At 43.2% G+C, this 25219-nt stretch overlaps 1 protein-coding gene and 1 long non-coding RNA gene across 6 annotated transcripts in view; one reads left to right on the top strand and one right to left on the bottom strand.

Moving 5' to 3' along the window:
• The first annotated feature begins 455 nt into the window (after positions 1–455).
• The window catches only part of MAP3K5 (mitogen-activated protein kinase kinase kinase 5), a 203548-nt gene continuing 178784 nt past the window's right edge, over positions 456–25219 (top strand). For 2 of the 4 annotated variants that reach the window (XM_078447352.2, XM_078447351.2), the window contains exon 1: positions 894–1870. In XM_078447352.2, coding sequence (XP_078303478.1) covers positions 1447–1870 — 424 coding nt within the window. In that variant the 5' untranslated portion in view covers positions 894–1446. Of the gene's footprint in view, positions 1871–8375; positions 8842–25219 lie in introns of those variants that run through there. The other 2 variants (XM_078447354.2, XM_078447353.2) reach the window with 2 other exon arrangements.
• Positions 3881–8382, bottom strand: LOC132667679 (uncharacterized). Of its 2 annotated transcripts, XR_013555780.2 has the most exons (4): positions 8209–8382; positions 6884–7020; positions 6622–6736; positions 3881–4025 (listed from the first exon to the last, which is right to left on the bottom strand). It is a non-coding gene; the product is annotated as an uncharacterized LOC132667679 (long non-coding RNA). The 2 variants fall into 2 exon arrangements; XR_014137723.1 differs by lacking the exon at positions 8209–8382 and having other exon boundaries at positions 6884–7062.

Genomic DNA, 25219 nt, shown 5'->3' with positions numbered 1-25219 from the left:
CCTTCCCCCTCCCCCGCCGTGGTGCAATTAAAAAAAAAAAAATGTCACTTAATTTCCTCCTTTCATTGGATGATGCTTTGCGGAGTGGGATACAAACCCCTTATTCTATCTCCAGAAAGTATATGGGGCGAGCAGGGGCCGTGGGGGGGGGGGGGGCGAGGGGGTGCTTTAAAACCCTAAATGAGAATGCTAAGTCCGTCAGCAGTTGGAACTAATCAATTTCTCATTACTGCTAACATAGCTACTAGAATTTTTTACATGAAAAGTAGCAGAGGCAGACCTGATCAATTATGCCGGCCACTTCCGCAGCGCCACGGTCAGGAATCCTCGTCCACTTTAGGCCCCGGCTGCGGGACGCTAGTCGAAATCCTCCAGTCTTGCGCAACGCGGGCCTCCCCGCGCTGTACCAGACCGCGCGCAGAGCTAGCCCGGCAGGCGCCGGAGGGGGGCGCCGTGGCCGCGGGGACCGCTGCAAACGCCTCGCGGACTAGCTCCGGAGCCCCGAGTGTTCGCAGGAGAGACTTTCTTTGCGCTGCCGTCGCGTGCGTTTCGGCCTTTGGCTCACTCCGGGTCTTTTTAGGTGCGCGTCGGGTGGGTGACGGCGAAGAAACCCGGTCCGGCGCAGCGCTCCGGGCCCAGCCGAAGTCCGCGAGCCACTGCGCGGTCGACTTCGTCCGGGCTCGAGCTTCCCAGCAGCGCCCTCCCCCGGGGCGGGCCCTGACTCTCCGGTGCCGCGACGAGTGGGCGGCAGAAGCCGGTGGCCGACAGGGCGAGCGGCTGCAAAGAGCGGAGAGACTCCCGCGGCGAGGTTGGCGCTCGGACGCAGCGGCCCCGGCGCGCTCGGTGGAGAAACGAGGCCAGGGGAGGAGGAGGAAATAGAGCAGATGAAGGGGAGCTGCCGCCGAGGAGGGAGGCGGGTCCTTGCGGCTGCGGCTGCTGCTGTTCCGGGACGCAGCCTGGAGAGCCTGCCCGCCCGTGAGGTGCTGGCCAGGTAGCTCCCCACCCAGCGGGCACCCTCCCCGGCTCCTCCCAGCGCCCGGCACCAAAGGAGCCGGGGCCGCGCGCCCGGTGGCCAGGGCGCACCGCACCCCGAGCGCGGCGCCCTTGAGCTGCACCGCGGCGCAGGTTTGCGAGCCGACTTGTCTGCCCGCCAAGAGAAGGAAGCGCTGTCCCTTCCCGCTCAACCTGGCGTCCCCACCCCTTGTACTCTACACCCTGCCTCGGACGAGCGGCGCGGCCACGGAGGCGCCGAGGAGGGGCGAGCCGCCGCCGGGCAGCGGCGTCCCTTCGGGGGAAAGGGCGCCTGAGAGGAGGCGGCGGCGCGGCGCGGAAGGCGCGACTCGCGATGGCAGCTGCTTAGCCCGGCGCGCACGGAGCAGCCCCGAGCTGTGGCTGGCCAGACGGTGCGGCTGGGCGGGGGACGCCGCCGCAGCCCGGCCGGGAGAGATGAGCGCGGAGGCGGGCGAGGGCATCACTTTCTCCGTGCCACCCTTGGCCGAGGGCGGCAGCTGCCGGAGGGGAGCAGCGGCGGCGGCGGCCGAGGGCGAGGAGAGCCAGCTACCACCGCCGCCGCCGGGCAGCTTCTGGAACGTGGAGAGTGCCGCCGCCCCGGGCACCGGGTGTCCCGCTGCCACCTCTGGGAGCAGCGCCACCCGGTGCCGGGGCAACTCTGGTGGCGGAGGCGGCCGACGGACCACGGTGGCGTATGTGATCAACGAAGCGAGCCAGGGGCAGCTGGTGATGGCCGAGAGCGAGGCCCTGCAGAGCCTGCGGGAGGCGTGCGAGACGGTGGGCGCCACCCTGGAGACCGTGCATTTTGGTAAACTGGACTTTGGGGAAACCGCGGTGCTGGATCGTTTCTACAATGCAGGTGCGTGTGCAACCCCTTCCCCGTCTTCCACGGCCAGGTGCCACGTTTTCCCTGGCCGCAGCAGGGGGGGAAACGTTTTACTGGGCTCCAAGCGTGCTTCCTACTTACTTACTTCTTGCCCCACCTTAAGGGCAGCGAGCGGCGCTGCGTGACCGCTCCTAGCGCTCGCCGCTTCTGGGAGAGAGTGGGTGCTGGTGCAAGATCCTGTGTGTTTGTGCCAGGCTCACCCACTGGCCCGCGCTGGAGCTCTGGGTCCCTGCGGTCCTAATAAAGAACTTTTAAGTTCTTCAACAGGGCGAGATATTACTCCAATCAGGCCTTCAGCATTTGGTGTCCTGGTTTCTCTTCTGTTACTTTTGGCCCATATTTTCCTTCTATATATACCTGTGACTTTTAGATGACGCTCTCATTTGTTTCTTTCTGTGTAGTTTTGGAAGTACAGAAACCACGCAGCCCGCTGCTCACAGAGTATATCCATACGAATTTGCATGACGTGTCGTGATCTTCCCAAGTCATTTTACTTTAACAAGTTTAGTGGCTTGAATGTTCCAGTCTTACCAATTTGAACTTCCAAGGAATTACTTCCAAAAGCCATAAGCTTGTAGCTTGCACTAAACTTATGTGGTATCTTTTGAGAGGATTTTTTTTTTTTCATTACCGCATATACACCATGATGGGCTGGAAAGTACATAATTTAACACTGTTTAAAATTCTATATGCTATTTTCATAACTAAGATTAGCTTGGCTGTTAAAGTGATCGCTAGCATAATCCATAAAAAGTCCATAAAAATCTTCTCAACCTATCACCGATTTCAGAAAGTGTCATTGCAGTTCTAGTGACTGATGCAATTAGCTATCTGTTGGCTAATGTTAGGAATAGTAACATGCTATTGAAATTAACCTTCAGTACCCTGCGCAACCAAATATGAGAATATATACATATTTATTTTTGTAAGTGTGGGCGGAAAATTTGATTTGATGGTGGTTTCAAACAATAAGGTTCTTGCATTTGTGATCACATAAAAGGTTTTATTCTCCAATTTTGCTTTCAGTTCTGATTCTCTTTAGTCTCTTCAGAACACCTGAAGTAGGCTTATGTCAGCTTTGGAATTCAGCCAAAGCTGAATATTTTAAGAACAAGAAGAACTTCATGTTAAGGAAACCAGACTAAATAAACTAGGGCTTTCTGGTGCTGGTATTTTTTTTTTACAGTCTTGGTCTTCATAACTGAACATGAGTATGATGTATTATAGCTTAGTTCTTTGTGTGACTTGCTATAAAAATTGCATACACGTAACTTTTTCTAAAAATTACAGCACTCTTTTTTTTGGCTTATAATTTGGAAGAAGCTTCAAAGAACTGAAAGATATGTGAGGAAAACACCCAAGCAAATACTGAGCCTATTTTTATTGCACAGATAGATTCAGTATTTTTTATAAGACTCTGTAAAAAAAAAAAAAATCTTAAACTCTAAGCTAATTTGAAAGAAAGTTTCCTAACAAGGCTCACTTACTGTTTATTCTCCAAATACTGTTTGTGGGAAAGGGAGAGAGGAAGATTACAAGGGAACCGACACTTGAACTGTATCTTGCTAAATTCTGCAAACAAGCCTGAGAAGGAAATACTTCCTATCCTTCTTAGAGGAGAAAACCAAGGGCCCCATGACTGGCCTGGACTCAGAGGTGGTAACTGGTCAATGCAGGAGTCTACTTCAGGTGGCTGACTCTTGAAGGTCATCTTTGCCCTTGCTGCCCCCATTTAGCTGGGCTGATTTACTCCCAGGGTCAAAGGAAGCTCCCTATCTTGGAATCATGTGACGGAGAGCTGCCAGGGACCTCACAAGCCATCCAGGGGCAGTGTGGAATAGTGAGGAGGACACCCTGTGGGAAGACCTATGTTTCCAAGCCAGCTCTATCTCATCTGCTGCTTCATTCAACCTGGACAGGCCCCAGTTTCACCCTTTCCCGTGTGCGTGACACGAACTCTGAGCCCTCTCATTCAGCACCGAAGATGTGACAGAATGATGACGGTAGCAATTTTGGCCAAACCCTTTGTCTTTCTCAGCTGAGAGCTGCCAAGAGTCTGAGGGTGGTCGAACTTGTCTTCTGATTTCTGAGAGAGCACTTACTCCTCCTCCACCAGGGACACGTTTTTCTGTAAAGGGCCAGATGGCAAATATTTTAGACTTTGCGGGAGGTCTCTCTCACAGCTACTCAACTCTGTAGTTACGACAGCAGCCAGCTCAGTACCTAAACAAGTGATTGTGGCTGGGTTCCAGTAAAATTTTATTAGTGAATCCTGAGATTTCAATTTCATTTACTTCACAAAATAAGTATTCTTTCAATTATTTTTCAACCATTTAAAAACGTAAAAAAAAAAAAAAAAAAAAACCATTCTCAGGTTGCAAGCTGTACAGAAACAGGCCTGGCAAGATTTTTGGCCCCTGTGCCACACTATCTTTTGTTCTGCCTACATTTACTACCTTCATTTGGAAATTGAATCCCCAAGATATACTCAGAAGAGCAGAGTCCCTCAAGTTAGATCTGAGTTTTCATCCTGGCTCTTCTCCAAAGTGTGGAATTATGAACAGAGCCCTTCATCTCCTCCGAAAGCCTGTAGGCTTGACAAGGGTCTGATGTGGAGGGGAAAATCGAACTAAATTTCTTTCTTTCTTCTTTTTTTTTTAAGTATTTTTTTAGATGTTTATTTATCTTTGAGGGAGAGAGCACAAGGAGGGGAGGGTGGAGAGAGAGGGGTCAGGGGATCCTGCCCTGACAGCAGAGAGCCCTGACAGCAGAGAGCCCAGTGTGGGGCTCAAACTCAAAACGTGAAATCATGACCTGAGTCGCAGTCGGTCACTCAGCTGACTGAGCTACCCAGGAGCCCAGAACTACATTTCTAAGATTCCCCCATTTAATCCCTCGAGTTTGCAAAGGTAGGGCAGCATGGTATGCTGGGACAGAGCATCAGAACAAGAGTGTCCAGATCTGGATTCTGGCCTTTGGTTCTTCTGTAATTTGGAGCAAAGTGGGATGCTGGGTGGCTCAGTTGGTTAAGCGTCCAACTCTGGCTCAGGTCATGATCTTATGGTTCATGGCTTCAGCCTCCGCATTGGGCCGTTTGCTGACAGCTCGGAGCCCAGAGCCTGCTTTAGACTCTGTCTCTCTGTTTCTTTCTCTGTCCCTCCCCTGCTCAGACTCTCTTTCTCTCTCTCTCAAAACTAAATGAATAGGGGCACCTGGGTGGCTCAGTTGGTTAAGCGTCTGACTTTGGCTCAGGTCATGATCTCTTGGTTGGTGAGTTAGAGCCTGTGTCGGCTTCTGTGCTGACAGCCCAGAGCCTCTGGGGCCTGCTTCAGATTCTGTCCTTCTCTCTCTACCCCTTCTCCACTAGTGCCCCCTCACCTCAAAAAATAAATAAACATTAAAAAATAAATAAATGTTACAAGTTTTTTTTAAATCTCCAAAAAGAGTGGAAGGTTAGAATAATTGCTCTGTTAAATTCTGTACTTTAAAATTACATTAATACAAAATGAATTACATTATACGTTACATATAAATACATACATTTATATACATAAATTACATTAATACCAAATGACTTATTTCAGTCCTTAGAGGTGAATCAACTGCTTGTATATATCATGTCCTCGGCCCCTCAAGGAGTTCAGGGTGAGTGGAAAGGGCAGACATCAAGCCTGGCTGCAGCAGGCCTCTGCGAAGATCCTTACAGAATGCCTTGGGTCCCAGGAGACATTCTAGAGTCAAACTAGGGGGAGGGCAGGTTCAGAGGTGACAGCTGAACTGAGTTGGAAGGGTGAATAAGGGCTACTTAACTTGGAACAGCTCAGTTTACTGGACTGGACAAGAACTTAAAGCTGGGTTACATTTTTATCAGCTTCTCCCTATCTCTGTGTACCAGGGTCTTTTTAAAGAATAGATGGCAGTTGAAGCTTTTCCCTATTTGATTATTGTTTAACCATAATCTAGTTCGTTCTTTGACTACACTTGTCATTCTCTCTTTCATTCCTGTTCTGAGAGGAAACTAATGTTCTACCGAAGCTTTTGTGAAAATCGTCATATTTACGTGTATGAGACGATTACTCACAGATGGCAAATGGCAAGCTAACAACACCCCTTCCCAGCCCCCTGCATTGTAGGCAGTCAGTTTCTATAAAAGTGAAGAGATGGCAGTGATACGTTAGTGATACAGAGCTACTCCGTTCAGGTAGACCGTTCCATGGGGCGCCTGGGTGGCGCAGTCGGTTAAGCGTCCGACTTCAGCCAGGTCACGATCTCGCGGTCCGTGAGTTCGAGCCCCGCGTCAGGCTCTGGGCTGATGGCTCGGAGCCTGGAGCCTGTTTCCGATTCTGTGTCTCCCTCTCTCTCTGCCCCTCCCCCATTCATGCTCTGTCTCTCTCTGTCCCAAAAATAAATTAAAAACGTTGAAAAAAAAAAAAAAAAAAAAAAAGAAGAATTATTTCTTATTTTTGAGACAGAGAGAGACAGACCTTGAGAGGAGGAGGGGCAGAGAGAGAGGGAGACACAGAATCTGAAGCAGGCTCCAGGCTCTGAGCTTTCACCACAGAGCCCGATGTGGGGCTCGAACCCACAAACTGTGAGATTATGACCTGAGCCAGAGTCGGATGCTTAACTAACTGAGCCATCCAGACACCCCAAAACCTACCCACCACTTGAAACATTCTGGAAAATTATGTTCCTAGGACTGAAAACTGGGACTTTGAACATACCTTTCCTTATGTTAGACCCAGTCACTTTTGCTTGCATCTAGTTTCTGTTAGCATCTGGCCAGATATAGGAACATCTCTTTGGATTGGTGAGGATGAGAGGAGGCAATATGGTGACCTAGAGGACAAAGGAAGGCTTGGAAGGCTGCAGGGAGAGGAGGGAGACTGAGTAGGGGACTTGACCCTTGGTGACTTGGCCAAGAAGTAATGCCAGCAGGGGATGCATTAACACTTTCACCTCTTTCAAGCTTCTCGCCCTCCTGACCTTATAATTATGGCTCTCAATGTCCTGTTGATGTGAGACCCAGGACCATTGCTCTGCTCAAGGCTTTTCACTCCCTCATCCACCGGGGTCCTCACCAGGCTTACTGCAGATGGCAGTCTCTTCCTCAGCCCTTCACCCTGTAGTACTCATGGAAAACAGGAAGGAAACACATGCTGGTTGAAATGGTAAGACTTGGTTTTTATATTCTCATGTGTATTATGTTTCTGCTTTGCTCGGGTCAGGATGAAAGTTACCCATTTAGGTTATGTCATTGGAGAGGCATCTGAAGTTTCTGGGCTTTGGTTCCACTTGCTCCCAGCAAGACTTCCAGTCTTATTTGATAAAAAGCAAAACAAACACAACCTTTGTCTCCTGTCTATCCCAGACTGAGAAGTCTTCTAGCCCACTTCTGCATTTTCTACTTTTAAATCCAGGGATGCTTTGGTATATATAGCCTCAAATACTTTGAGGGAGAGGGTGAAATCTGTATTTCTTTTTTATATATAATTAATTTTTATGTTTTACTGTTTTTGAGAGACACAGAGGGGGGAGGGGCAGAGACAGGGAGACAGATCTGAAGCTGGCTCTGCCCTGTCAGTGCATTTCTTAAATAGTGGTTCCCACGGACCAGTTAAAAAAAATTGGAAAACTGACATGTGTTTGTCGACCTTTAATGTTCCCAAGTAAGGATATTGAATAGAGAGGGACAGAAAACTCGGCAACCAGTCACTTACTGCCACGATTTCTTAAAAAGAAAAGACATTTTTTGTATTCAATTAGGAAAGGCATAACCTTAGAATAAAGAACAGTTCTTTACATATAGTAAATGTATGAGAAAACTCACTATTATTCTTCTTTCTCCATTTCCCTAAGGATGAGTGAAAACTTGATGTTACCAATCAACAGAGCAATGTTTTGGCAACCTCTGATCTAAACCACCTTTTAGTCCCTTCATACTAAGTCACTGCTTCTTTGTGCAAGAAATAAGCCTTAGCAAAACTATCAGTAGAGCAAACAGAGACAAACTCATAAGGAAAACCTCTGGTTAAGAAGGTATTTTTTAAAAAAATCCCGGTGGTGCTCCATACATGACTGTTCTCTGGGCTTTTAACTTTTTGCTGGCATATTACTAGGACAGTTGCTGACTGCCCACTATGAATGCAGAGCCCCAGGCTTCCTCTTTTGTTTTGTTTTGTTTTGTTTTTGGATGACTGGTCAGTTGTAATTTTCCAAAAAGGGTATTACTAGAAAATTGGAAAAAAGTAAAGTTAAAAAGAAAATCCCGAAGCACAAAAATAAATGTTTTTAGAGCACTCATTTCTTACCCCACGTTGTCAACTGCCGATTGTCGTGACTGCCCTGCTTTCCAGGTTCTTGGGATCCTGATTTCTTTCCTCAGCGTGGTCACCTTTGGTCTGCTTGAGACATTCATCAGTTGGTAGTTTGAGTGGGTTGCACCTCTAGGTGAAGCCTAATTATAAGTGTAGAGTGTACCCTTGTCTCACCAGTGGCGCCGGCTCCTGCCAGGCTTCTGGAAGTTTTCTGCTACAGGTCAGTTCCCCTCTGGTGGCTATAGGGACTGTCCCCTGCTTCCTGTTTCAGAGGCCTGGGTAGAGGCCCGTTCAGTTCCCGTTTCAGGTTTGCAGAATAAAATTGGTTCAGGGCTTCTTTGTGAAGCAGTGGGGGATTGACACGCAAAGCCCAATGAATGTGCAAATCTCCACCAACAGGTATCAGTTGTTTCTGCTTTCCAAGTTGTTGCCCCAAGTAGTCCCTTCAGACCCCACTCCACTCTGCGTGGGCCGAGATGGGAGTTGAGAGTGTGGTAAATGGAGGGGCGGGGGAGCAGTGTTGCAGGAACCCACAGCTCTGTGGATGGCGGGAAGAAATCCAGAACCCACAGCCTTGGGAAGGGTGCTTCTTGAAAACAGCCTTGTCGTCCCGTAATTTGGATATAGGTAAGTGGGGAGACAGGCCATATTTAAGAAAGATACCATTATTATCAGGGAGCAAAATTAAATTAGTAAATTTTATTAGCGGTATATAAGAACAAAAAAGGAAAGCAAAGCAAAATTGTAAAACTTAAAAAATCCACTGGTGATACTAATACATTGGTTTCCTTAGCTGTTTTAGTGTATTAGCTTTTCTCTCTGGCTGGTGATGTTAGTTAAAGAAACTGGGGGCGCCTGGGTGGCGCAGTCGGTTAAGCGTCCGACTTCAGCCAGGTCACGATCTCGCGGTCCGTGAGTTTGAGCCCCGCGTCAGGCTCTGGGCTGATGGCTCGGAGCCTGGAGCCTGTTTCCGATTCTGTGTCTCCCTCTCTCTCTGCCCCTCCCCCGTTCATGCTCTGTCTCTCTCTGTCCCAAAAATAAATAAAAAACGTTGAAAAAAAAAAATTTAAAAAAAAAAAAAAGAAACTGATCAAAATATGTGCCAGATTGTTGGAAAAGGAGAAAGGGTATAAGACAGTGCTGATTCTTAAGGTCTTATCTAATTATTCCAAAAATTTTTTAAAGTGAGTACTTGCATCTTATGTAAGTTTTATTTTATAGTGTGTGTGTTTTTTTTTTTCAAAAGAAAACAAAAACCAAGAGATACATAATGCAGGCTACATCGTGGTAATTTTCTTAGGGGAGACAGAAGGGAGAAGAGAAAATTTAAATGTTAACAGCATCTCCTACTAAAATTCATAGCAGAGCTGATCTGTGTCACTTAAATGCCACAGGTTGCACAAGGTGACAGAAAACATTCCATTACAAGCAAACATTTTCTGTTATGGTAGGTCATCAGCAATGAGGAAAGCAGTTGCCTTTGGTACATGATTCATACAGAAAGGAAGTTATATTTCTTTGTACAGCAAGTCTCTTAAAATGGTTGTGGCCAATTATATCACTATTCTCCAACACTTTTAGTTGCTTCTAAGAACTCCTAGGAGAGCCACCCGAGTGAATATCCATGAACTTCAGGCCATGTGTTCTTTGACTCCAAACCATGTCAAACCAGGTATTTGCCTAAGCCAAAGATTTCATTCTCCTTTAGAAATCTTGGTTACCCCTATTTCTTATTAAAAAGTCATCGAAGGAGGGGGCGCCTGGGTGGCTCAGTTGGTTACGTGTCCGACTTCAGCTCAGGTCATGATCTCACAGTCCATGAGTTCGAGCCCTGCGTCAGGCTCTGTGCTGACCGCTCAGAGCCTGGAGCCTGTTTCAGATTCTGTGTCTCCCTCTCTCTCTGCCCCTCCCCTGCTCATGCTCTGTCTCTCTCTGTCTCAAAAATAAATAAAAACATTAAAAAAAATTTTTTTTTAATAATAAAAAAAAGTCATCTAAGAAGAAGTAAACCCAGACTATTACATGTCAAATACGTCTTTGTGTCACAATTAATTTTTCTAATACAGTAAAGCCTTGGTTTGCGAGCATAATTCATCCCAGAAACATGCTTGTAATCCAAAGCACTTGTATAACAAAGTGAATTTCAAGAACCATTGGCTCAGTTGTGATCATGTGACATTTGGCATCACGTACTACTTGTGTTATGAGACATCGCTTGTTTATCGAGTTAAACTTTATTAGAAATGTTTGCTCATCTTGTGGAAAACTCGCATAACACGTTACTCACAACCCAAGGTTTTACATGTGTTTATTATGATAAATATCAGCTTACAGCCAGGGCAGCCAGGACAAGGAGTGTGGTTCCTGCTGAACAGGGGCCATGCTTTTACCTTCAGCTAGGAATTTTTCAATTTATAGTTTGGTTATGTTGGGGTGCGGGTGATTTTATTTGGCTAGATCAGAATGATAATACAAATATATGTTGTCCTGTGCAATGTCATCCTCTTTTCCTAATCTTATTAGCTCTATAAAATAAATAGATGTGGCCAAGTAACTATCTATATTTTACAGTTGAGGAAGCGCTTCCTTAGAGAGGGTATGTGATTTGGCCAGAATAAATCATATGGCTGAGTAGGAGTTGAACTCAGGTCTTCTGACTTCTAGATTGAGGTGGTTTTTCCACTATGTCACACTTTCCCCTGCACGAAAAGCATTTCCAAGCACATTTGCTATTTAAGAGGATCAGCGCTAACATCTCAGTCCATGGTGGTAGGATTATTATGAGGAAGAGTCATGGTCATGAGACTCGAGACTTGACTTCTGGTCTCCTCTTGCTAACAAATTTCAGTGACTTCTAGTTAATAATCTTATAAAATAGCCCATCAGAAAGCTCCCTTTGACATTTCTCTATGAGTACCAAAGAGGGAGCTTCTAGCCTGGGCTGAGTCCTGGTTGCCAGTTGCTTGGACTGGAGCTATAAATGGGCTGTCTCCAGGCAAATTGTAGGCTATTTTCTGGACATGGTTCATCAGAAGGACTGCCAAGGGGTAGACCAAAACAAGCCTTTCTCTCGAGGGAACCCAAGAGCTTGGTTTACAACTTAGCCTGGGGAGAGTTTCTTTCCGTGGTTCCCTAAGAAATTCTGCCTCCTGAGTTTGAGTCACTTTCCTCTAATGTTAGAGCATGTATTCTCAGTAATTCAATTCCATAAGCACTTATCAGTTGCCTTTGATATGCCTCTTACTGTGATGGATGCATGAAGAGTCATGAAAGAGAAGCAGGCGTAGATCTGCAGAAAAATAGAAGCTTATCACATGTATCTGTTTCCATGGGAAAAACTGATGCTAAAGAAGTCAGGAGTTACGTGCACTCCCATTCTTTCCACCCAACTAGTTCTTTTTTTTTTTTTTTATGCTTATTTATTGTGTGTGTGTGTGTGTGAGAGAGAGAGAGAGAGAGAGAGAGAGAGAGAGAGAGAGAATGAGTGGGAGAGGGGCAAAGAGGGAGAAAGAATCCCAGGCTCCTCCCTCTCAGCAAGGGGCCTGACATGGGGCTGGATCCCATGAACCCTGAGATCATGACCTGAGCCGAAATCAAGAGTTGGACGTTTAACTGACTGAGCCACCCACACACCCTCCAACTACTTTTTACAAAATATTTAAAAATATTAAGTTGCGAAACATTTCAGTCATAAAGAAAGTACATAAAATAGTTTACGCTCATTCATTCATTACCTAAATACAATAGCTGTTAAAACATTTTGACATTTGTTTCACTTCTCTTTTGCTCCCTTTTAAAGAAACAGATCATTCTGGACAAAACTAAAAGCCTCTTTCTGCCACATAAATTTCACTTCCTGGGAAAAACGCTTTCTTCATCAGAAGTGCTAAATTATGATTTTCAAAAATCTGAAATCGTGGCTTTCTGCAAATGTAAATCTATGTTAAATATTTAATTAACTCATTATTTAATGAGAAAACCAGTAAGATATTAAAGTCAGTTAAAGGAGACTTTGAAGAGTGGATATTATGCTTGCACACACACACACACACACACACACACACACACACACGGAGTCAGGAATGCTGAAATGAATTTGCTAATAGACGCAAAACTGACTAATGTTCTGTAAGGCAAATCAGTAAGTGTAAATGTTGGGAGTTATTTTTCTACAGAATGGAAATCAATTGTATCTCTATCAAACAGGAATCACTTTACATTGCTGTGGACAAGAATTATTCTCATTGCTATCAGTTTTGCACAGTTTAATGTTTATCCCAAAAGCATTGTAAAATGTACTCTCATGACCAGCAGGACAATCAAAGGTGCACATCCTTTTAAAATCAGATAGTTCCGGGGTGTCTGGGTGGCTCAGTTGGTTAAACGTCCAACTTCGGCTGAGGTCATGATCTCATGGCTAGTGAGTTCAAGCCCCACGTCAGGCTCAATGCTGACAGATCAAAGCCTGGAGCCTGCTTCAGATTCTTTGTCCCCCCCCTCTCTCTGCCCCTCCCCTGTTCATGCTCTGTCTCTCTGTCTCTCAAAAATAAATAATCATTAAAAAAAATCAGATCGTTCCCAGCGAATGGGCTGTACAAAGCCAGCCCTCCACTGAAAGGATACCCAGTGTTCTCTTTTACCCATTTCCAAGTCTTTGACAACTTTTTTTCACAGAAGGTTGGTCATTCTCAGCAGGCTCTATGCCTGTGGTTTTCTCAAGGGTCTGTTCTTTTCTCTTCTCAGCTGCTCTGCCATCTGAAGCTGTGATTGCCCTGAGAAAGCCTCAGAATCCCCCTTTTAACCTAAGGCTCCTAATCATAGTTATTTCAGGTCAGGAAACATGTAAAAATTGTATATTAGGGTGTCAGTCACCTAGGTTTCGGATGTGAAAAGAGGTACACACCCTGTGGCCAGAACCACGTCAAAAATACACCAGTGTGATGCCTGCAGTGTCTGCAAACCCAGCTTCCCTCTCCTGTTAGGAAATCGTCATCGTTACTAATGTGAACTTCAGTCATGTAGACTGCTCCAAATGGGTTTAGTTTTTGGAGGGAAAAAAATCCTTATAATATTTTAGAGGGCTGGAAAATCGCTGTAGAATTCCACAGGCCAAATAGTTCACTTTGGTCTTGTAATTTAAGGCAAGTCATACCCAAATGAACATCATGTGCTATATTGTACCGGGTGCTGTCAGTCACCACATGCTGGATCATTTTCAATCTTTCAAAAGCTTTATGAGGCAAACAGCATCAGGGGATTGATTTTAGATATGGGAAAACTGAGACCCTGCAAGGATTATCACCTTGCCCCGTGTCACATGGCCACTCAGGGGCAGAACCCAGGTTTGAACCTAAGACTGATTCCAGAGTCCATTCATTTGTAATTCTGCTCTTGTCTCTCTCAGAAATAAACTATTTGAAAACATTTAAATTATGGTTAATCCCATTGTTACAGTCTTCTCATCAGCAATCATTTGTTGACTGCTTAAAATCTGCAAGATTTCATTCTAAGGTCCGCACAAAATTAGGCTAAGATAGTGTAATTTTTGCCTTTTATGATCTTACACCAAATTCAACAATTTAATAAAGAATTATTGGGAACCTATCAGATGCACAGTGGTGCTCTACGTAGTAAGTAAGTAAAACACCCAAGAGAATATTTTTGAGGACTTCATAATGTGGGTGATTTCACTGAACAGTGCACATGAGACTGATGTTTATTACTACTATAACAGGTGTGAGAATGCATTGGAAATAAAAGTCTTACACACCTGTAAACTATGAGTTAGGCTCTCTACTTTATTTTTCTATGAAATCAGTATCATACTGAAAATTATTTAGGTAAATTCCCAGATTTTATTAAACACCTTTAAGATCTTTTGTAAATATTGATAAAAATCTCATTAAATTGAATTCCAAGGGAGTGTTTAGAATTCTTTAATGAGGAAGAATTTTTTTATACTGACTTTTATGGAAGAAGACTTATTGCCTGAGACTTGGAGCCTTTTTTCTTATATATTGTTTTTCTAGTCGTGGAATTTGATCAATATGTAAATTCTCTTATATTAGTTTTTTCATTTTGTGAAAAAAAAATTAGGCTATTTTAGATCGTTAAAATATGCCAGAAGCATTTTCAACTTAATATTCTTTAGGCCTATAGTTCATAATAAAATTGTGCTACTTGCTTATTGTTGGTGCCTAGGGTATATGGCCCTTGGTTGACAGAAAATAGTCAACCTTAATGCCAAGTTATTGAATGGATGGGCCAGAATGAGAATAATAAACAGACAAAATTTCATTTAGATAATAAAGGCAGGCATGTATTGGATACACTGTTGATTCAGAACGATATCTGTATTGTGGTATATACAAAAAAATCACAAAAGGTGAAATCTGGGCTACCTTTGAAGGTTCTAAACAATGTTTATGAATTATACTTTACATAACATTTGTAATTATTTTTGAGTCGCATTCATGCAGTTGCTATTTGTTAGCTCCACCAAGACAACAATTCCTAGATTTTTAGGAATTGGGTCTTGGGAACCTAGCTTTGGTTGATTGACTGAAAATTCAGATACTTGTAGGTATGGGCGATAGGATTTTAGTTTTTCAAAATTAAGTCCTGGACAGTTTCCCAGATATACTGACTGGCCCAGTGTTTACTGTTTATATGCCATCAGAGGAAGAAAAGGTTTGTAGGCAATTGGAAGGGGTAGGGAGTCTAGCTTTAAAACTTTATGTGTGTCTGTGTGTATAGTTAGTTGCAAAGCACGGTTGGGGTACAAGTTGCTTGGCTTGATCTAGTGAAATTAGAGAACAATGTTGTATCTTGCACGTGAGTTATGACAAGAATAGTTGGCTTGACGTTTCTTGCCAAGCAACTTAGCACTGCCAATATTTTAGGTGCCTGAAGTACACTTGGCAGTTGGTAAATATGAAATAAAATTGGAAAGGAAATGCTAGCATAGACTTTTAACAAAGCCTTAGACTCTTCTCTTCCTTTATAAAATCAGTAATATAGAAAATTCATTTAATCGCCAACTATGATATACGAGTCGGTTACCCGAGCACTGATGCTGCTGAGGTTATTGGAATGTCTACCAGCAGACTTGCATTGTTCCCAAAGTCTGAAATTAAGGGTTGTCAGCATTGCGAAATCTCTGCAGTCATTTATGCCTTTGACTTAACATTTAATTTCTGAGAATATTCTGTTAGTGTTTAATAGTCCATTCAACATATATTCAAATGAGTCGCAGAGTTGGAAGTATTTTGATTAATTTGTGTCCCACTAAGGTATAAGTGACAAAGACTCATACTAATCATAAATATAGTATGTTTACAAAGTTCACTTTTAGATTCTTTTGAAGAAATGAATTAGGTGCCAAGATACCCTAATTAAGAAGACAGATTGCATGAGCATTTAGAAGCTGCTAACATTTGGGGCATCTGGGTGGCTCAGTCAGTTAAGTGTCCGACTTCGGCTCAGGTCATGATCTCACAGTTTGTGGGTTCAAGCTCCACATCGGGCTCTGTGCTGACAGCTCAGAACCTGCAGCCTCCTTCCGATTCTGTGTCTCCCTCTCTGTCTCTGCCCCTCCCCCTCTCGCACTCTGTCTCTCTCAAAAATAAATAAACATTTAAAAAAAAGCTGCTAACATTCACCAGGGTTTATTAATGACAGGGTTAGGGATTGTCTTGCCTGGATTTATGGGAAGTTTAAAAGTTTAGACAGGATCCTTCTGTTCTTGTTTTTTATTTTAATTTTTTTTTAACGTTTATTTATTTTTGAGACAGAGAGAGACAGAGCATGAACGAGGGAGGGTCAGAGAGAGGGAGACACAGAATCCGAAACAGGCTCCAGGCTCTGAGCTGTCAGCACAGAGCCCGACGCGGGGCTCAAACTCACCGACCGCGAGATCATGACCTGAGCCGAAGTAGGCCTCTTAACCCACTGAGCCACCCAGGTGCCCCTAGGATCCTTCTGTTCTTGTTTTTTATTTTAATTTTTTTTTAACGTTTATTTATTTTTGAGACAGAGAGAGAGCATGAACGAGGGAGGGTCAGAGAGAGGGAGACACAGAATCCGAAACAGGCTCCAGGCTCTGAGCTGTCAGCACAGAGCCCGACGCGGGGCTCAAACTCACCGACCGCGAGATCATGACCTGAGCCGAAGTAGGCCTCTTAACCCACTGAGCCACCCAGGTGCCCCTAGGATCCTTCTGTTCTTGATTCTTTGTTGAAGACAGTATTAAGGAAGGAAAAAGGCAGACAACTCCCAACAAGAATTTGTAGGTGACTGAGCTTAAGTAACCTTCATGGAGTTTTACGGCTACATTTGTAACTGTCGTTACCTGTGGCTCATTTGTGCCCATTTATGAAATCGTTGAGAAGGTAAAACCTTGATAACATAAGAGTGACACTCTTCTACTTCAGCCAAATCTCTTATGCACTTAGAACTAAAATTAGGATAGTGCTATATCTTTCTGGTTTACCTCCAACATTGACACATTAACTGTTTGCTGAAATGTAGGTAAACTCGCAGGGAAGCACTGCCTCACACTTTGCAAGCTGCATGGAGCTCAGAACTCTGCATTTAGTCAGGTTTTAGTAAAGAAGCAGGTTTCACCTTGTTAAGTATATAGTGAACATTCTTCTTGATGGATAATCTTTTGATTATCCAGTCTTATAGCTCATTCTTATTATGTATTTCCATTCATTTTTAATCTGAAGTAGGCCCAGAAGGGCCAGATGCCATTCTCAGGTGGTCCCAGAAGCAAGAGAGCTGTTCCTGAAAAAGCTACTGGTACTGTGTTGTGAAGCTGCTTGGAAATTTTGAAGCAAAATTGTACTGTGGCATTTATTTATTTTTTTAATATATATTTTTTAAGTTTATTTGTTTTTGAAAGAGAAAGAGACAGAGCATGAGCAGGGGAGGGGCAGAGAGAGACGGGAACACAGGATCTGAAGCAGGCTCCAGGCTCTGAGCTGTCAGCACAGAGTCCCATATGGGGCTTGAACTCATGAACCGTGAGATCATGACCCTAGCCGAAGTCGGACGCTTAATCGACTGAACCACCCAGGTGCCCCTGTACTGTGGTATTTATATCTTGTCATGCCTTGATTTTCCCAGACCACTGCTACATCATAGATTTGGGCTTTCCTCTGAAAATACCATTAGATATATTAGAATAAGTTTGCAGAGGCAGATATGTTATGCAGCCATGATTTTTCTATCTTCAAATTCCACTTTTTGGGGTTTGTTCTTGTTGGTTTGTCAGGGGAGTAAAAGCATGTTACCTAAACAGACTGCTGTGTCAGAGGATAAGCCACATTTAATTTGAGAAGATTTTCTGAGAGCATTAAAGGAGAAATAGGCTATGATTGGAGAGTCCAAGGCCTTAATCTGCTTTCAGTTTTCAGTTACCTGATCTAAATGCTAGAAGCTCAATTTAAGATCTGGACTGGCTGATAAGCTTCTGATGACCTTCCGGTTAGTCTATGAGAATTAACTTTTCAAGACTTGTAATTGTTTCCTTTAGCCATAGAAGGAAGTATTGCCCAACTTTCGAACCAAAATATGTACCTAATATGTGCTCACCCGAGAAATTCCTTCCTGAATCCAGAATATTGCTTGGTTATTTATGAGTTTAAGCTTCACATTCTTATTCATTTAAGCTAAGAATAGTCCTGGAACTATTATCTTTCTATTTTTATTCTTTCTTTAAGATCTGTGTAATATTACGGGGCTCCTGGGTGGCTCAGTTAGTTAAGCGTCTGACTTTGGCTCAGGTCATGGTCTCACGGTTTGTGAGTTCAAGCCCCGTGTTGGGCTCTGGGCTGACAGCTCAGAGCCTGGAGCCTGCTTCAGGTTCTGTGTCTCCCTTTCTCTCTGCCCCTTCCCCGCTTGCACTCTGTCTCTCTCAGTCTCTCAAAAATGAATAAACATTAAAAAAATTTTTTTAAATCTGTGTAATATTTTTATTGCATGTTTATGTTAGTAGCCCCTATCTTTTATCTCTTAAAATAATTTCTTAAAAGCTACTAAATAAGCTCTGATTCAGTATCCAATGCATACTTGATTCTTTGAGGGATATTAAAAAAAAGGCTATTGCTCCATAAATTTTGCCTCATAGGTGAAATGACTGAGAAGGAACAACTGAAAAAATCAAGTCCAGTGTTATAGGATAAGGAAAAAGCCTTTGTTAGGAAAGTCTGACATAGAAGGAACAGTGTTAGGATATTTAAGGGATGGTTATAATATGATTCCACCTCCCTTTTCCTTATCTGTCTTGTTTATCCTGTATTTCTTGTACCTAATATAGTACTTGGCACATAGTAGGTACTTGATACGCTTGATACATATTAATGGGTTGAATGAATGAATATTGCACTTTCCCCTCCTGGTGTTTACTTACTGGTTTTGATGTCTGCCTTTCCTAGTTAACTGTGAGTTAAACTCCTAAATGGCAAAGATCACCTTTTATGGATCCTGACATCCCCTAGGCCTTCAGTGTCTGAGCTTGAGCTGTAGATATGTGCTTGATCACACTTAATGACTCCATAGAATAGAATTCAATGAAATCAACTCTTCCCTGAGGAACTCGCAATCTAGTGCAGGAGACCAGCCTATAAACGTCGGTTGTGCTGCTCGCTATACTGGAGGTTTGTATAAAGTGCTTTGAGAACACAGATGACAGGATTCTTCTGGGGAAGAAAAGAGTGTTGGCTCAGGCTTTGGACAGGAGGTGATATTTAAGTTGAGTTTGAGGGCTAACGCTGAAACCACTTATTATGTGTCAGGCTTGTTAAATTATGGGAACAAGCGAGTCTTCCCATAAGAAAGAGGTAGAATAAAAAGAGGGCCTATTATGGAACCCAAAAAACCACCAACATTAAAAATGGACAGAAGAAGGCATCAACTAGTGAGAAAGAGAAGTAGTCAGGAGGTAGGACAATGGATTGGGGAGAGTTCAGAGAGAGGAAGAGAGAGAGAAGAGAGTGAGCTAGGAAAGGGACTGTTTCAGAGAAATAACTGAACAAGGCTAGAAAAGCCCAGATGACTTTTGTCAGAGCGGTTTCAGGAAAGCAGGTGCTGGTAACTGTCAGGATAGCGTCTGAAGTGGACAATGGGAGGCACATAATGAAAAGCATTATTTAAAGAAATGTGTTGGGAAGAGAAGCAAAAAGAGAAGGCAGTATAGGTCTCTGGAAGCCAGAACTCTGCTCAGGGAGGAGGTGCCCGGCCTGGTCCTGCTGTAGAGGTTTGTGCCTCAGGGACAGAACGTGCTCAGGTAGCCTTTAGGTGCTCAGGAATCATTTACCATTGTTCCTGTGGGAGTGTGGAATACACATTCCCAACCCCTTTCTTTGAGAAAGAACTTCAGAGCATGGCCTTTTGTAAATGTGCTTGCTTTCTTGCTAATTGGAATTAGCTGAAAATAGAATTGCTTTTCCTTATTCTGTAACTTAGATAAATTTGAATTCACAGTGATAGAGCTTGTGTTAGAGGTTCTTTACCGGTTGAACTCAGTTTACAGAAGTGGAGGACTGGTTGAGGAAGTGAAGGTGTTCACTAAGAAAATGGATATGCTTAGGCTAGGGAAGTTTTTCATTCATCTGTTTCCAGGGGGCAGATTTCACAGGCTTTTTTTTTTTTTTTTAAATCTTTAAGGAGAGAGAGAATGAGCATGGGAGAGGGGCAGAGAAAGAGAGAGAAAGGAAAGGAAAGAAAGGAAAAAAGGGAATCAAGCAGACTCTAAGCCCAGTGTGGAGCCTGACACGAGTGAGGCTCGATCCCATGATCCTGGGATCATGACCTTGAGCCAAAATCAAGAGCAACTGAGCTACCCAGGCACCCCTTCACAGGCTTTTGAAACTAAAAAATAAGAATTGGGACCAACTGCTTTCTCAGCCAGTTGAAACACTTCATTGCTTGTAACACTGGCTGCTTACAAGAAAAATGATTCCTTTTTAAAAGGAGACCTTTTTGCTGAATGCCATCTCACTTTGTAAACTTCCAGTAGAAACACTCTTTTAAAAAATTCTGAAAACTTGAAAAAAACTTTTTTTCTAGTGTTTATTTTATTCTGGAGAGAGAGAAAAAACGAGTAGGGGAGTCAGAGACAGGATCTGAAGCAGGCTCCAGGCTCTGAGCAGTCAGCACAGAGCCTGATGTGGGGCTGGAACCCACCAACCGTGAGATCATTACCTGACCTGAAGTCGGATGGTTAACCGACTGAGCCACCCAGGTGCCCCACAAAACTCCGATTACTTTTGTGGCTTTCTTCTTATTAGGTTCCAAACCACTCATGGAGGGGAGGCTGCTCTGACTAGATCACTACAGTAAACCCTGGGTTGGCCTGAAGTTACTCTCACTCCATACGTGTATGCTCATTTGTACTCATCGTCCATTCCCAAAGAAGCTCCCTCCTCCTCAAAAACAATATTATCTGAATATTTACTGCTGCTTTTTTAGTGGCTTAACTTGGAATCACCTCCCTTGAACTTTATCTTTTTTTTGGAAATTATTTGTTTATTTTGAGAGCGAGAGAGAAAGTGCGCTCACAAGCAGGGGTGGGGCAGAGAGAGAGAGGGAGAGAGAGAATCTCAAGTCAGTTCTGTGCTGTCAGCACGGAGCCTGACGTGGGGCTCGATCCCACAGACTGCGAGATCATGACCTGAGCTGAAATCAAGCGTTGGATGCTCAACGGACTGAGCCACCCAGGGGCCCCAAGCCTTATCTTTTATACCTCCTGCATACAGAGAGGAACACAGTGTTGGCTGATGTTTTTGATGACACTCCCTTTCAGAGGGAGCCTTAGGTGCCACACTTACCAAAATGGGAGAGGGAAGGGACACATTTGGTTAGAAAACTTTTGTATATTTAAGAATAACTCTAAGGAGGGGTGCCTGGGTGGCTCAGTCAGTTAAGTGTCCAACTTTGGCTCAGGTCATGATCTCACGGTTCATGGGTTCAAGCCCTGCATTGGGCTCTGTGCTGACAGCTCAGAGCCCGGAGCCTGCTTTGGATTCTGTGTCTTCTTCGCTTTCTGCCCACCCCCCGCTTGCACTCTGTCTCTCTCTCTCAAAATAAATAAACATTAAAAATAAAGAATAACTTTAAGGACTGAGGTCTCCCTGCCCCCCCCCCTTTTTTTTTAGAATAGGAGACCATTACAGAGCCAAACCTTTGATAACCTATCTTGAAAATCAGTTCTGAGAGTGAAACTTGAATTTTCTAAGAGCATTTCCAGAGAGAACATATTTTTAAATACTGAGTTGTTGAGATAGTACAGAATCTTTTTTGATAATAGTAGTAACAGTGGTAATTATAACAATAAAAAGATTAGGGTGGAAAGATTAATTATATAGTTTTCCAGCAGCAAACCAGCTAGGTTTCTTTACTTTGTTCATGTGAAATGAACGAAAATGCCCTTTTTTGGTGTCGGATGTCTCCTGAGTATGTCTTTTTTAGCCCAGGCCATACCCCCCTGCCCCCAGAAAGCTGTAGGTTTAACCATCTGGTGCACAGCACACTCCTGCTGTCACACAGGTACCTCTAACTCATTTCCCTTAGAAACTGGTCTCTTCTTCTCCTTCCTAACATTTTACTACATTGCACTCAGTTTTCAGAACCAGAATCCTGCTCTAGATTTCTTTCTTTCTTTTTTTAAATGTTATTTGTTTATTTTGAGACAGAGGTGGGGAGAAGGAGCAGAAAGAGAGGGAGAGAGAGAGAATCCCAAGCAGGGAGAGAATACCATTAGCATGAAGCCTGATGCAGGGCTCGAACCCACGAACCATGAGATCATGACCTGAGCTGAAGTCGGATGCTTAACTGACTGAGCCACCCAGGTGCCCCCTGCTATTGCTTTTAAGTGCAAGTTCTTGCTTCATACATAGATCTGAGGATTATGCATTTGTCTGTTCTTATAGAAAGTTTAATAGATTTTCTTTTTACTCTTGACTCCTTCCTCCATTTTGCAACGTTTTTTTTTTTTTTTTTTTTTTTTTTATTTTTGGGACAGAGAGAGACAGAGCATGAACGGGGGAGGGGCAGAGAGAGAGGGAGACACAGAATCGGAAACAGGCTCCAGGCTCCGAGCCATCAGCCCAGAGCCTGACGCGGGGCTCGAACTCACGGACCGCGAGATCGTGACCTGGCTGAAGTCGGACGCTTAACCGACTGCGCCACCCAGGCGCCCCAACTCCTTCCTCCATTTTGAATTTATTTTGTTGTATGAAGTAGGAAAAGCAATGTATCTGAATTCCAATGTACTATGATTGATATGAGGAAACAGTATGTGAGCTAAGTGAAATTTACAACCATAATATTTCTTTAAATATCACTTAATATTTGCTCATGGCATAGTCAGAACTACGTTAGTTATTTCTTTTCTTTATGTTATTTATTTTTGACGCAGAGAGAGAGAGAGAGAGAGAGAGCGAGAGCAAGCATGCACAGGGGAGAGGCAGAGAGAGCAGGAGAGAGAGAATCCCAAGCAGGCTCTGCACTGTCAGTGCAGAACCCGATGCCGGGCTTGAACTCACCAGCCACAAGATCATGACCTGAGCCAAAATCAAGAGTCGGACACTTAAGCAACTGAGCCACCCAGGCACCCCAAATTCAGTGCTTTTAGTAGATTTATGAAGTGTGCAACCATCACCAATATTTAATTCCAGAACATTTTCATCACCTCAGATATAAACCCTGTGCCCCTTAGCAGTCACTCCCACGTTCCCCTCCCAGCCACTAGCAACTACTATTCCACTTTCTCTCTGTATGAATTGCCTATTCTAGATATCTCATAGAAGAAGAATCATACAATATGTGGCATTTTGTGACTGGCTTCCTTCCCTTAGCATAATGTTTTCAAGTGTTACTCATGTTGTAACAAGTGTCAATCCTTCACTCTTTGGCTGAATTCTATTTTTTTGCATGGGTATTTAACACATTTAGTTTATCCATTCATCAGTTGATGGGCATTTAGCTTGTTTCTACTTTTGGGCTGTAATGAATAAAGCTACAATATACACGATTTGGGGTGGACATATGTTTTTCATTCTCTTGATTATGTACCGAGGAGTGGGATTGCTGATTCACATAGTGACTCTATGCTTATATTTTGAGGAATCACTAAGCCATTTTCTAAAGTGTCTGTAGCATTTTCTGGTACCACCGATAATGAATTAAGGCTCCATTTATTCACATTCTTACTAATGTTTGTTCTTGGCTTTTTGATTCTAGATATTCTAGGGGGTATGAAGTGGTACCTCGTTGTGGTTTTCATTTGTATTCCCCCGATGACTAATGATGTTGAGCATCTTTTCATGGGCTTATTGGCCATTTGTACATCTTTGGGGAACTATGTATTAAGATCTTTTGACCATTTTAAACTTTGTCTTTTTTTAAAAAGTTTATTTATTTATTTTGAAAGAGAGAGAGAGAGTGAGCAGGGGTGGGGCAGAGAGAGAGGGAGAGAGAGAGAGAATCCCAAGCAGACTCTGTGCTGTTAGTACAGAGCCTGACTTGGGGCTCAAACTCATGAACCATGAGATCATGACCTGAGCCAACGTCAGACACTTAACCAACTGAGCCACCCAGGTGCCCCTCAAATTTGTGTTTTTATTGTTGAGTTGTAATAGTTCTTTACATATTCTGCATATAAATCCCTTATCAGGTACTTGATGTAAATAGTTCCTTCTATTTTGGGGTTTTTTTCCCCATTTTCTGTGCTAGTGCCCTTTGAAGCATGAAGTTTTAATTGTGATGAAATCTACCTTATCTATGTTTTCTTTGGTTGCTTATACTTTTGATGTCTTATATAAAAAACTACTGCCCAGTGTGAAGTCATGATGATTTATACCTATGCTTTCTTCTAAGAGTTTTATAGTTTTCTCTCTTGAATATAGGACATTCATCCATTTTGAGTTGATTTTTAATATATCCTGTGTGGTAGGGATCCAACTTCAATTCTTTTGCATGTGGATCTCCAGTTGTATCCGCACCATTTGTTGGAAAGACCATTCCTTTTTTCATTACTGAATTTTCTTTGGCACCCTTGCCAAAAATCAGTTGACTATAAATGTATGAGTTTATTTCTCAATTCTGTTCCATTTTGTTATATGTTTATCCTTATGCCAGTACCACGTAGTCTTGATTACTTCAGCTTTGTATTAAGTTTTGAAAAGGAAGTAAAGGAAATACGAGATCGCCAACTTTGTTCTTTTTAAAGACTGCTTTGGCTATTTTGTTCCCCTTGTATTTTTGTACGGATTTTTGGCTTGTAATTTCTGCAAAAAAGACAGTTGGGTCTTCTTCCTATTTTTAACTGTCCCCGATATTCTTTCCTTTCTATTTCTTTTGCATTTCTTGGGTATCTTGACAACTGGCCTTGACTTCTGATTCTTATTTTTTGGCTGTTGAACAGTGAACCATGACTGCAGGGTTTTTAGGTTTTGAGCATTTATTGTCATTTATCACACTTAGGAGCAAATAGATATCACTTCCTCCCTCCCTCTCCCCTTCCCTCCCTCCCTTCCTTCTTTTCTCTCCTTTTTTTCCTTGCTTCCTTCCTACCTTTCTTCCTTCCTTCTAGTGGGTTTGATCCTTATTAGAATTACCAATGTTCACAGAGTCTGACCAGAATAAATGAGAATCCCTACTTACCTTTGTCTGCTTATTACCTGAAATTTAAGTATTTAAATAAGAAAAGTCAAAATATTTCTTGAAAGGGTTATTATGGTGATAAACTTGTCCTTTTTGATTTGGTTTCTTATACAAAATATGGAAAATCGGATTTTTATGAGAGAAAAAACTTCCCAAAAAGTTAATTTGTCTATAACCTACTTAACAGTTCATGTTCTTTCTGAAAGTAGTCTCGTGTGTGTCAATATTTCTAGGGCAAGAGTGGGTTAGCACTCTGTTTTGCAGGTTCAACATCTCGGTGTTAAGATATTAGATGAGGAAATGGAGTTTATCATAGATTGAAATTTTCCGCTATGCT

Source organism: Panthera onca, chromosome B2 (assembly GCF_046562875.1).
Source record: "Panthera onca isolate mPanOnc1 chromosome B2, mPanOnc1 haplotype 2, whole genome shotgun sequence".
Taxonomy (NCBI): domain Eukaryota; kingdom Metazoa; phylum Chordata; class Mammalia; order Carnivora; family Felidae; genus Panthera; species Panthera onca.
The sequence above is the reverse complement of the archived record's forward strand: the minus strand, read 5'-3'. Positions and strand labels throughout refer to the sequence as shown.